Source organism: Cucurbita pepo, chromosome LG19, assembly GCF_002806865.2.
Source record: "Cucurbita pepo subsp. pepo cultivar mu-cu-16 chromosome LG19, ASM280686v2, whole genome shotgun sequence".
NCBI classification, from domain to species: Eukaryota; Viridiplantae; Streptophyta; class Magnoliopsida; order Cucurbitales; family Cucurbitaceae; genus Cucurbita; species Cucurbita pepo.
Window position 1 is genome coordinate 3,756,136 of NC_036656.1, and position 13,189 is coordinate 3,769,324.

The 13,189-nt window shown below is 37.7% G+C and overlaps 2 protein-coding genes across 2 annotated transcripts; both read right to left on the reverse strand.

Annotated features, from left to right (window-relative positions):
- Nucleotides 1–4,077: 4,077 nt before the first annotated feature.
- Nucleotides 4,078–7,147, reverse strand: LOC111782234 (phenylalanine ammonia-lyase-like). Its single transcript, XM_023663068.1, has one exon. The coding sequence runs from the start codon at nt 6,381–6,383 to the stop codon at nt 4,233–4,235; it is 2,151 nt and encodes a 716-aa protein (XP_023518836.1). The 5' UTR covers nt 6,384–7,147; the 3' UTR covers nt 4,078–4,232.
- A 554-nt stretch (nt 7,148–7,701) lies between these two features.
- Nucleotides 7,702–10,169, reverse strand: LOC111780949 (phenylalanine ammonia-lyase-like). The gene has a single exon (XM_023661316.1). The coding sequence runs from the start codon at nt 9,965–9,967 to the stop codon at nt 7,865–7,867; it is 2,103 nt and encodes a 700-aa protein (XP_023517084.1). The 5' UTR covers nt 9,968–10,169; the 3' UTR covers nt 7,702–7,864.
- Between the last annotated feature and the right edge of the window lie 3,020 nt (nt 10,170–13,189).

Here is a 13,189-nt window from a genome sequence, read left to right on the forward strand (position 1 = left end):
AAGCCTAGTTCAACCAACTCAAAAAAGTATTATTTCAAATCTCGGCAGATCGAAGAAAGTTAAATAATAAGAAATCAACTGGCGGACCCTAATAGTCCGCATAGAGTACAATTCAATCATAATCAATTCTAAAATGTTATATCAACTGTAAATAATTGAGTCGAGTTCACGATTAGAGTTTGAAATGAACCTCTTTCAACCCCAAATCGTCCCCTTATAATAACACAATAATAATATGCATAAACATATCATCAAAAGAGACATAAGGCAATAATCTAAAGATGGATATCTCGTCCTGCTTTCAATTTTGAGTCTGTTTCATTATTTTCTTACAAATCGAGCATACATTCTAAACATGCTTTTTCATCGGTCAAACTTGATCATGCTTATTATAACATGCTCCAATACATACTACAAGCATATTTCTATCGAAGTTCTAATGTGTTACTTGGTTTGGTCGAAACTCTAATAGTTGGTTCGAGGCCTTAAAGAGATCTAAAATCCTTCAAACTCGTTAAATAGGTCCTACATTAAGAGGAAATATGACTACCATTGAAATCAGGTTGAAAATCAGACTTAAAACACCTAGACTACATAAAAATAGGGTAACTGTATCGACTGGACCGAGTGAATCAGTCCAACCGTAGATAGGTTGTCCCTAACTTCATACAGACACCCTTGTCCGCAGATGTTGAATTTTTTTTATCGTGTTCTTTTTCTTGAGGCATTGATAGGCTTTGCTTCCTTCATCAAACTTAAATTTCTTTGCCCTCAATCTAATCAAACTTAAATTTCTTTCCCCTCAATCTAATGGTTTTTAAGAATCATTAAGTTTCATTAGAAATTGAAGAAGTTATGGTCGTTTAGAGCCACACCATAGCCCATGAAACATACCTTTGGATTTCCAACTCAATGTTTTTTATTGCAAGAATTTTGAAATTTCAACATAGCATGCAATGTTATATGATGAAAATGTTGTAATTTGAAGGTTACTTTTGTATTATATCCACTACAACGCTATATGGACGTGGTGCATGTACCATTCTAAAAGAAACCAAATTTATGTTAGGAATAACGGATCTCTACAATGGTATGATATTTTTCCACTTTGAGCATAAGCTCTCCTCCCCTGAGACATATGGAGCCCTCGAACAGCCTCCTCTTAATCGAGGCTCGACTCCTTTTTTTGGAGTCTTCGAACAAAGTACACAATTTATTTGACATTTTAGTCACTTGTGACTATACCTTCGAGGCCTACAATACTTTGTTCGACATTTGAGGATTCTATTGACATGACTAAGTTTAGGGTATAGCTCTGATACCATGTTAGGAATCACGACTCTCCACAGTGGTATGATATTGTCCACTTTGAGCATAAATTCTCATAGTTTTGCTTTGGGCTTCCCCAAAAGGTCTCATACCAATGGAGATGTATTCCTTTACTTATAAACCCATGATCATTTCCTGAATTAGCCAACGTGGCACTCCATCCCAACAATCATCAACCATCTATAGTTTAGGTAAGTCAACCATCAACCATTTATAGTTTAGGTAAGTCAACCACATGACCATGCTCTTCCATTGCTACCCATATACAACATATGCATAGTTTAGGTAAGTCCCCGTAAATAGATCCATGAAATTCCCTCTCAGACAGAAACGCCATTCGACCAAACGCCATGCGACCATCTGCAACTCTTTCAATCTATTTGCCTCATCTCCATCCTGTGAAGGAGGAATGGTCGTTGGGAGAGAAGAACTTGGTAAGTCCTATCCTTAAAGTTTCCAGTTCAAACAATATTTCCTCAATTTCGTTTAGTTTGATTTGATTTGGGTTAAAACAATAAATACCAAAATTATTTGTTGTTCTACAAAAACTTGGTACAAACTCGTTGTTAAGAGGGGCCAATAATCGATTAAAGTTGGACAAAAGCTGGCTGAAAATAAGGCCAGAAGGAAGGGAAATTGAGGAAAAAATGAATATTGGTAGAATTTAGGCTTCGATCCAAGGCTCAGATTCGAAAATCGAAGCTGGTTTTTGAACCTCAACCTTGGTTGATTGCAAACCCAAACTAGTAGATTACAAACCCTAAACCTCAGCCTTCATAGATTACAAGCCCAAACTAGCACCCGAAGCAGACAGGTTCGGAGTAACCTGCAACCGTCGCGTAGCCTAGTCCAACATCCAAGTCTTCGACCTAGTTCGTACGTCAGCCCAGCCCTATAGTACATAAAGAAAGGGCTTTCTGATTGTAGGATCCTACATTGGTTGGAGAGGAGAACGAAACATTCCTTATAAAGTGTATGGAAACCTCTTCCTATCAGACGCGTTTTAAAAATCTTGAAAAACCTTGAGGGGAAGCTCGAGAGGGAAAGCCCAAAGATGACAATATCTGCTAATGGTGGGCTTGGAGCGTTACAAATGGTATCAGAGCTAGAAACCGTGTGGTAAGCTAGGGGGATTCTCACTTAGCCCCGAAGGGGGGTGGATTGTGAGATACCACATCGATTGGAGAGGGAAACGAGTGCCAGCGAAGACACTGGTCCCAAAGGGGGTGGATTGTGAGATCCCACATTAGTTGGAAAGGGGAACGATGCATTCTTTATAAGGGTGTAAAAACATCTTACGCGTTTTAAAAACCTTGAGGGGAAGCATGAAAGAGAAAGCCCAAAGAAGATAATATTTGCTAGCGGTGGGGTGGGTTTGGGCCGTTACATTGATTCTCAATCAGAGTCTCGTCTTTGGAAACACACATGTATTCTGTTACCGGTGGGTTTGGCTTGTTGGATAACTTGATTGTTGTATGAACGATGTGTGCCCTGTTACCATTGCACTTGTTGTGATTTTATGATTGTTTGACGTATGCAATGTTATGTTTATGCTATGATGTCAGATATGATGTGATACAATTTATGCTATGTTATAAAATACGTCAGGTAAGGATCATGTTATGTTATGGAATTATGCCATGTTATCGATACTGAATGATGCATGAACCTCCATATGTCATGTCATGTAAGATATATACTATATTTGCTCACTGTCTATGAGACATTAGAAAGCCACATATGTTAATTACGGAAGACATAAGATAAGTATAATGTATACATGTTTCATAGGATGTTGTATCATGAAAAAAATGATATGAATTGATACTGTGGGACTCCATGCATCGAGATGCATAGCCATTTATTTAAGTTCCTAATTATTTAGGCAAAGTTCAATCATCCACCCTAATCTCAGGCATTCCAACGATAAGTATCCAAGATATAATCTATATTTACTTATAATAACCTTAATCCAACCCCACGAGAGATCAAAACTAGATGCTAAATTTATTGCACAAACACAGTGCACATAAAACTCCTGAGTCAGTACTTAAAAAAAACTCAAATGAACTTTAAACTAAACCAAAATAAAAAAAGAATCGAACATGAACCAGAGAAAAACAAACATGTATTGAAGAAACTCGCTGAACAAAGTTGAAATAAGACCAGATTGAACTAAATAAAATCGACCATATCGAACCAAACTGAATGTAACGACCCAGATCCTCACGCGACGGAAACATAGAGACAAAGGTTAAGTTAGTATTTATAGAGCATACCATGACTGACTATGGCATTATATCGCACATTACCTTGGAGATGTGTTGTGAATGAATTGTGACCGTAGTTCTTTGTTATTGTGGTAGATAATGGCACCAAAGAGACGCGTTTTAAAGCCTTGAGGGCGAGCCCGAAAGGGAAAGCCCAAAGAGGACAATATCTGCTAGCGGTGAATCTGGGTTGTTACACTGAACTTGAGCTAGACAGAATCAACATGAACCATAACACATGGCCGTTTTTCTTCAAGTGAGCAATAATTTCAGCGGCGTCCGAACAGTCCTGAGAGTGGAGATGTGTACAGCTATTCCTTAGAGAAAACGCAAGTTTTAGAGGAAGGGTCAATTAGAACAATGACTTGTTTGCTGACCTTACATTAACTAAATTGAATTTCATAGGATAAATATGTGGTAGAAAAAACAAAATAATAATAATAACAAAATACAACGTTTCTCATACGGATGTCAACAATTTTTGGACTAAGAAAGAACAATTTTATTCCTTTTCATTCATTTGGGTAAAAGGAAATTGGATACAATAAGCGAGAAAAAAATGTTATACAAATTAATCTTCAAGTATCTTCATCAATTTTGAACGGAGGATTGGCTTCCATGTGCAGCAAGAGATCAGCAGATAGGAATTGGAGCACCATTCCACTCTTTCAAGCACTCTAAGATAGAGTCGATCATCTTCCCTTCACACAGAGCTGTGAACACCTTCTCGCACGCTTCTCCTGGAGATATTACTTTTTCTCCTGTCAACAGATTTGTTCTTAATTCTTCTCTCACAAACCTATACAACGGATAAGATCTGCAGTCCTTAATCTGATTCTCAATTTTAGAATTTCCACTCTCATACGACAACCTTGCATTTTCCACTTCTTTTGGTAACACTGCCTTTAGTTCCTCCTCGAAAGCACCAATCTTTTGGAAGATTGAAGAGTCTGCATCCTTTTCACAATCACCATTGCCAAGTGCGTGCTCAACAAGGACTTGCCTCAACTTTTGGCTCAATGGGTAAGTAGCACTGCATGGATCATCGATATAAGCGAAGGTGTACTCTCTGTCAACAACTTTTAGAAGATCCTTCTCACAAAACCTTGATGGGTGAAGTGCTCCATTAGAGGATGTGGTCAACACTTTCTTGGCTGTTTGGCTAACACAGTTTTTTACAGTGTTCTTCAAGTTTTCTTCCAAATGCCTCAAGTCGATTGCTTGGCAGAGGGCAACCAAAAAGGTTGATGACATGAGTTTTAAAATATCAAGGGCTTCGGCTGTTTTCCTTGAAGAGATTAAACCAAGAGAGTTAACATCTTGGTTGTGTTGCTCAGCACTCTGGACGTGACTTGTCACTGGATTTGCAAGATATTGAAGCTCAGAGCAATAGGAAGCCATCGCAATCTCAGCACCTTTAAATCCATAATCTAAACTTGGGTTTCTGCTTGCAGAGAGGTTTGAAGGTAATCCATTGTTGTAAAAATCATTGACAAGCTCTGAAAATTGAGCAAACATGAGCTTTCCAATTGAAGCAACGGCCAAACGAGTGTTGTCCATTGAGACTCCAATGGGGGTTCCTTGGAAGTTGCCTCCATGGATTGCCTTGTTCCTTGAAACATCGATCAAAGGGTTGTCGTTGACTGAGTTAATCTCTCTTTCGATAGATTTTGTTGAGAAACGAATAACTTCAATCAATGGACCAAGCCATTGAGGAGAAGTTCTAAGAGCATAACGATCTTGCTTTGGCTTTTGAAGAGGATCTGTTTCATGCAATTTCTTTGCAGCTTTCATGTAAGAGCTTCCATCCAAGATGTGTTCCATAATTGCAGCAGCCTCAATTTGACCAGGATGATGCTTCAACTTGTGAGTCAAATGATCGGTGAATTCAGGCTTTCCTTGCATAACCTCAGCAAAAATTGCCGACAAAATCTCTGATAAAACAGCCAAAGTATTGGCCTCAAACAGAACAATCGAAGCCAGCCCAGAACCAACAGCAGTGCCATTGACAAGAGCAAGACCTTCTTTAGGCTGCAACTCAAAGAACCCAGAAGGGATGTCAGCTTGTTGAAAAGCCTCCTTTGCATCAAGGCTTTCTCCATTTGGTCCAACAGCCTTAGAGTTTGGTCGGCCAGTGAGCAATCCAGCAATATAAGAAAGTGGAACAAGATCTCCAGAAGCAGTAATGGTTCCACGAAGAGGCAAGCACGGAGTGATGTTATGGTTCAAGAGTTTGGTTATAGCTTCCAAAATCTCAAATCTAATACCCGAATAGCCTTGAAGAAGAGTGTTGATTCTCACCAACATGGCCGCCCTCGTAGCAGAGTGGGGCAGAGTATGGGTGGACTCAGCTCCACTTCCAAAGATCCCAGCATTCAAGAATCGAATCAACTCCTTCTGAAGAGCTCCACCTTGATTGGTCCTTCTATGAGAGGTAGCACCAAAGCCAGTAGTAACACCATAACTATCAGTACCTTTGTTCATGCTCTCCATAACCCAATCACTGCTAGCTTTAACGCCAGCTCTAGCAGACTCAGCCAACTCGACCATGACATCATTATCACGAGTGGCAATGGCAGCCACTTGGGAAATGGTGAGAGTTTGACCACCAAGCTTGACAAGGGGCCTCCGGTACTCCTCCACCATGCGCTTCACCTCATCGAGATGGCTTCCCTTGAGAGCCTCGGCAGCCACACCCCAGTTAAGTGGATCGTTCCGGCTAATGCAGAAGCTCTCCACCGAACCATTTTGGGCGGCAAGTTGTTGGAAGGGAGCTGGTGCCATGAGAGTGTATTAGAAGAATGAGGGACTTAAAAAATATGGGTTCTCTGTTTTGGATGGATGTTGGGAATGAAATGAGAATGATTTGCTGCTTGTGATGTTGATTTGGAGAATAGAAGAGGAAGAATGAGGTTTAAATAGGGGAAGCTTTGATCAGAAACTGAAGAGGGATAGTGTTTGTTCTAGTGGTAGGTAACCGGAAGAGTGGTGGAGACAGGCCACCACAACTTGTGGTTTGAATAAGGACTAAATGGGGTAGTTGGGACTTGAGAAGGTAATGGGAAACTATTAATATAGTTTATAATCATTTTATTTTCAGTGGTCAAAATTGATCTGTTCAATTTTATACACGTGCGGGGTGGGTGGGAGTTTGGAGTAATGTTGTGCATTGTGGGGTTTAGTGATTTCCTAGAAGTTGGCATTGGGGGAGCCACGTCGGCAGGCGAGTGTGTGCTTTGTTGGACTTATGGTAGTGGTGGAATGGTCCTTGTTGGCTCTAGGAGAGCCGCTTGTGTTGAAATTGGATCCATTTATAGTATATAAATCGACATTTTAACCCATTGAATTATGTTAATATTATCGAAAGTTATTTATGAGAACGAGTTCAAGATCAAAGAAAGACATAAACTAAGTTCAAGAAAACTAAGAAGACCTCGGGGAGAAGGTAGCGCACTCGAGAGCCATTTGGGTGAGACCCGTCTCTTTTTTTTTTAGTATTATTATTTGTCACTAAGGTGCTTACCAATAGGTTGAAAGTGATTTTCCATGATATTATCCTTGTACCCCAATGAGCCTTCATTCCTCGAATTAGTCCATATTGAACCATTAGAGCTCTCGTTTTGCCATCATATTTTTGGAAGGCCTTTTTTATGGGGTTTAGAGCTCTTGAGAAAAGGTCTCAGGTTGAATTCAAGGAATGGGGGAGTCATCACTGAGGTATTTCAAACGGTTAGGACTGATAACTGTTTTCGTGTGAGACATTGTAATAGTCCAAGCTCACTGTGAGTAGATATTATCTACTCTGACCCATTACGTATCGTTGTCAACCTTATAATTTTAAAATGTGTCTATTAGGTTGAGACTTTCACACTCTTATAAGAAATGTTTCGTTCTCCTCTCCAACTAATGCAGGATCTCATAATCCATCCTCCTTGGAAGCCTAATGTTCTCATTAGCACACCACCCGATGTCTAGTTATAATTTCATTTGTAAGAGTCCAACCCCACCACTAGTAGATGACTCAATACGTAATGAGTCAGATAATGATAAGTAATGGACTAAAGTAGACAGTAGACACCGGTTGTAATTAATGCTTTGTGTCTAAGAAAATGAATGCATCGAGAATAAATTCTCTTTATTAACTTGTATTTCTTCCACACAACAACAATACAAAAACTATTTTAAAATACAAATAAGAAACAAACAACAAAGCCTTTGCTCATCATGAAAGGCTGGGGGCATTGTTTAGACAAAGGGTGGAACGCCTAACATATGGGAATTGGAGCACCATTCCACTCCTTCAAACATTCTAACATAGAATCAATCATCTTCCCTTTACACAAAGCTGTGAATACTTTTTCACACATCTCTCCAGGAGATATCACTTTTTCACCGGTCAGTAATTTTGTCTCCAATTCTTCTCTTACAAACCTATACAACGGATAAGACCTGCATTCCTTAATCTGGTTCTTAATCTCTGCATTTCCACTCTCATATGCAAGTCTTGTCTTCTCAACTTCTTTTGGTAAAATTGCCCTCAATTCCCCTTCGAAAGAAGCAATCTTTCGTAAAATTGAAGTGTTCTCGTTCTTCTCATCATCATCATCATTTGTGAGAGCATGCTCCACAAGAACTTGTCTCAATTTCTCCATCAATGGGTAAGTAGCACTACATGGGTCATCTATATAAGCAAAAGTGTACTCTCTGTCGACAACCTTCAATAACTCTTTCTCCCATAATTTTGGCGATGGCAACACTTTCTTAGCTACCAGGCTTACGGTGTTTTTGACAGTGCTCTTCAAGTTTTCCTCCAAATGCCTCAAGTCGATTGCTTGACAGAGTGCAACCAAAAATGTTGATGACATGAGTTTCAGAATATCAATGGCTTCAGCTGTTTTTCTTGAAGAGATTAAACCAAGAGAGTTAACATCTTGGTTGTGTTGTTCAGCGCTCTGTACGTGAGTTGTCACTGGATTTGCAAGATATTGAAGCTCAGAGCAATAGGAAGCCATGGCAACTTCAGCACCTTTAAATCCATAATCTAAACTTGGGTTTCTACTTGCAGAGAGATTTGAAGGTAGCCCATTATTGTAGAAATCATTGACAAGCTCTGAGAATTGGGCAAAGATGAGCTTCCCAATTGAAGCAATGGCCAATCGAGTGTTGTCCATGGAGACTCCAATTGGTGTTCCTTGAAAGTTGCCTCCATTCAGAGCCCTGTTTCTTGAAACATCAATCAAAGGGTTGTCGTTGACTGAATTAATCTCCCTCTCAATAGACTTTGTTGAGAATCGAATCACTTCAATCAATGGACCAAGCCATTGAGGAGAAGTTCTAAGAGCATAACGATCTTGCTTTGGCTTCTGGAGAGGATCGGTTTCATGTAATTTCTTTGCAGTTTTCATGTAAGAACTTCCATCCAGGATGTGTTCCATGATTGCAGCAGCCTCGATCTGACCAGGATGATGCTTCAATTTGTGAGTCAAATGATCGGTGAATTCAGGCTTTCCTTGCATAACCTCAGCAAAAATGGCCGACAAAATCTCAGACAAAACAGCCAAAATATTGGCATCAAACAGAACAATCGAAGCCAGTCCAGAGCCAACAGCAGTACTATTGACAATAGCAAAACCTTCTTTAGGTTGGAACTCAAAGAACCCAGAAGGAATATGAGCTTTTTGAAAAGCTTCCTTTGCATCAAAACTCTCTCCATTTGGACCAATAGCTTTTGAGTTCGGTCGACCAGTGAGCAATCCAGCAAGGTAAGACAGAGGAACAAGATCACCAGAAGCAGTAACGGTTCCACGAAGAGGCAAGCATGGAGTTACGTTATGGTTCAAGAGTTTGGTTATGGCTTCCAAAATCTCAAATCTAACGCCCGAGTAGCCTTGAAGAAGAGTGTTGACTCTCACTAACATGGCCGCTCTTGTAGCGGAGTGAGACAAAACATGGCTCGACTCAGCCTCTTCTCCAAAGATCCCAGCATTCAAAAATCGAATAAGCTCCTTTTGAAGGTCTCCACCTTGTTGGGTCCTTCTATGAGAGTTAGCACCAAAGCCAGTAGTGACTCCATAACTATCAGTGCCTTTCTTCAGGCTCTCCATAATCCAATCACTACTAGCCATAACGCCAGCTCTAGTAGACTCTGAAAGCTCCACAGCAACATGGGAGTGCCTAGTAGCAATAGCAGCCACTTGGGAAACAGTGAGTGTTTCACCATCGAGCTTGACAAGGGCGCTCTGGTACTCTTCCACCATGCGCTTCACCTCATTAAGATGGCTTCCCTTCAGGGACTCGGCCGCCACGCCCCAGTTTAGTGGGTCATGATGTGTGGTGGGGCTGTTGCATATGGTCTTTGCATCGGCCATTTTGAAATGCTACACAAAGAAGATGAATGAATTACAATTAAAAATCTTGTTTGTGTGGGGGAAAGATGAAAGGGTGTGTGATTAAATAACAAGTGGATGAGACTTGAAAGGGGTTTGGTGAAGAAGGTTGGTGAAAGAGGAAGCAAACACGAAAGTTTCAATGTGTTTGAGAGTTACTTTAAAAGGATCCAAATTGATTTTTTTCTCTTTATTTAAGAAAATTCGTATGGTCACGTTACTTCATATAAGTGATACTATTCTCACAAATCAATACGAGTAATTCGAGCATATTTTGTTGTTACTTACATGCATCTTAGAAAATTTCTAAGAAGTTACCCAACATAGAATTGCTTTAAACAAACAGTGTTTTACTGTATAGTTTCTATAATTGAGCGACCGAAAAATAAGATATGTTGCATCTTGTTAATATAGGTAGTAACTCTCAGTTCTTATAACTCTATTCTCATAATCGCTCTCATTCGAATGTAATCTTAATCCATTTATGTACCTCTCATTTACACGACTGTTACACTTTTAATTTATAACATATAAAAATTAAACATTTCACATTAAAATTGAATTAAAAAAACGCACTAAAAAAACTATGGATTTTATTCATCTTTTAAAGAATAAAAAAATGTATGATATACAAATTTAAAAATTTAGAAACAAAACTTATTATTTAGCATAGACCAAAGAATTTTCTTGGGTGGCGGTTGGAGTGGGAAGAAAAATAGAGAGTTAATTCATTAAGAAAACAATTATATATTAATTCAAACATGAAATTAAATGATAATGATATTGAGAACGATTGGGTTGGTTTTGAATTTAATCACGGATGCTTTATTACAACTTCAAAGACTTTCTTCTTCAAAGACTTTCTTTAAATATTAAGGAAGTCTATACAACTTTAAAATAATAATAATAATAACTAATAAATAAATAAATAATAATTAAAAAAAGTCATTCCTCCCTCTTATTTAATCTCTCACCATTCTTTTTCTAAAATAACAATGTTCACCTACTTATTTAATCTCTCACTACTCCTTTCTCACCCCTCTTTTTTTCTTTAATCCCTCTCCATTCCTAATAACATTTTCCACATACTCATTTAATCTCTCGTTTTTTCCTTTAATCTCTCCACATACTCATACTCTTAATAACACTGTCCATGTACTCATTTAATCTCTCACTATAACTCTGTTACATTTATCAGTACTTTCTTCCACTTCTTTATTTTTAATATCTCACTCCTCATTTCCTAAAATAACTCTGTCATACTTTCTTGGCCCCTCTTTTTTTTAATATCTCACAACTCATTTCCTAAAATAACTCTGTCATCCTTCACCACTCCTTCCTAACATAACTCTTCCAACACTTAACAATATTCAGTTTAATCTCTCACCACTCCTTTTCTAAACAAGTACTTCTTCCTCTCTTAAAATAATCTACAACATCAGTCCTTTTTTTCCTTAAAATAACTATGCCACCTTTTGAAATAAATATATCAACACTTATCAGTATTTTCTTCTCCCTTAAATATGTCACACACCTTTAAATTATGCCAACACTTTCTTTCTCCCCTCAATTCTCCAAGTACTTCCTTCTCTCTTAAAATAATCTGCAACACGTATCAGTCCTTCCTTCTCTTCTCCTTAAAATAACTCCGTCACTTCTTTCTTGAAATAACTATGTCAACACTTATGAGTATTTTCTTCTCCCCTACCCAACACACAACACTTATGAGTATTTTCTTCTCCCCTACCCAACACACTTCAAAATATGTCTTTTAAAATATGCCCAACACTTTCTTCTCCTTACAATAACTCTGTCACTTGAGTACTTTCTTCTCCCCTCAAATAATTCTGACAAGTACTTCTTTCTCTCTTAAAATAATATGCAACACTTATCAGTCAATTCTTCTCCTTAAAATAACTCTACCACTTCTTTCTTGAAATAACTATATCAACACTTATCAGTATTTTCTTCTCTCCTAAGATATGCCCAACACACTTCAAAATATGTAACACTTTCATCTCCTTAAAATAACTCTGTCACTTCTTGAGTACTTTGTTCTCCCCTCAACTAATTCTGCCAATTTCTCTTAAAATAATCTGCAACACTTATCAGTCCTTTCTTCTTCTTAAAATAACTCTGTCACTTCTTTCTTGAAATAACTATGTCAACACTTATCAGTATTTTCTTTTCCCCTAAAATATGCCAACACACTTTAAAATATGCTTTTAAAATATGACCAACAGTTTCTTCTCCTTCAAATAACTTTGACACCTCTTCTTGAAATAACTATATAACACTTATCAGTATTTTCTTCTCCCCTAAAATCCCCTAAAATATGCCCAACACACTTTAAAATATGCCCTTTAAAATATGACTAACAGTTCCTTCTCCTCCTTCAAATAACTTTGACACTTCTTCTTGAAATAACTATATCAACACAGTATTTTCTTCTCCCCTAAAATATGCCCAACACACTTTAAAATATGCCCTCCAAAATATGACCAACAATTTCTTCTCCTTCAAATAACTTTGACACTTCTTCTTGAAATAACTATATCAACACTTATCAGTATTTTCTTCTCCCCTAAACTATGCCCAACACACTTTAAAATATGTCATTTAAAATATGACTAACAGTTCCTTCTCCTTCAAATAACTTTGACACTTCTTGAAATAACTATATCAACAGTATTTTCTCTCCCCTAAAATATGCCATTTAAAATATGCCCAACACTTTCTTCTCCTTAAAATAACTCTGCCACATCTTTCTTGAAATAACTATGTCAATACTTAACCGTATTTTCTTCTCCCCTAAAATATGTCCAATACACTTTAAATTATGCCCTTTAAAATATGCAACACTTTCTTCTCCTTAAAATAACTCTGCCACTTCTTTCTTGAAATAACTATGTCAACAGTATTTTCTACTCCTTAAAATAACTCTCCCCTAAACTAGGAGGGAGGGGAGATGGTGAATATAATTAAAAGAAAGAAACAACAATAAGACAACAAAAGAGACAAGATTGTAAATATAATTAAAATGATGAAGAAAAAAAAAGAAGAAGGAAACACATTAAGAGAAAAGAAAATATATAAAAGATGTTAAAAGGTATCAAAGACTGTCAAGAAAATAGAACAAAAAATGTTGAAGAGTATTGGTTTGTACGAAAATAATACTATAACAAATATATATATATATATATA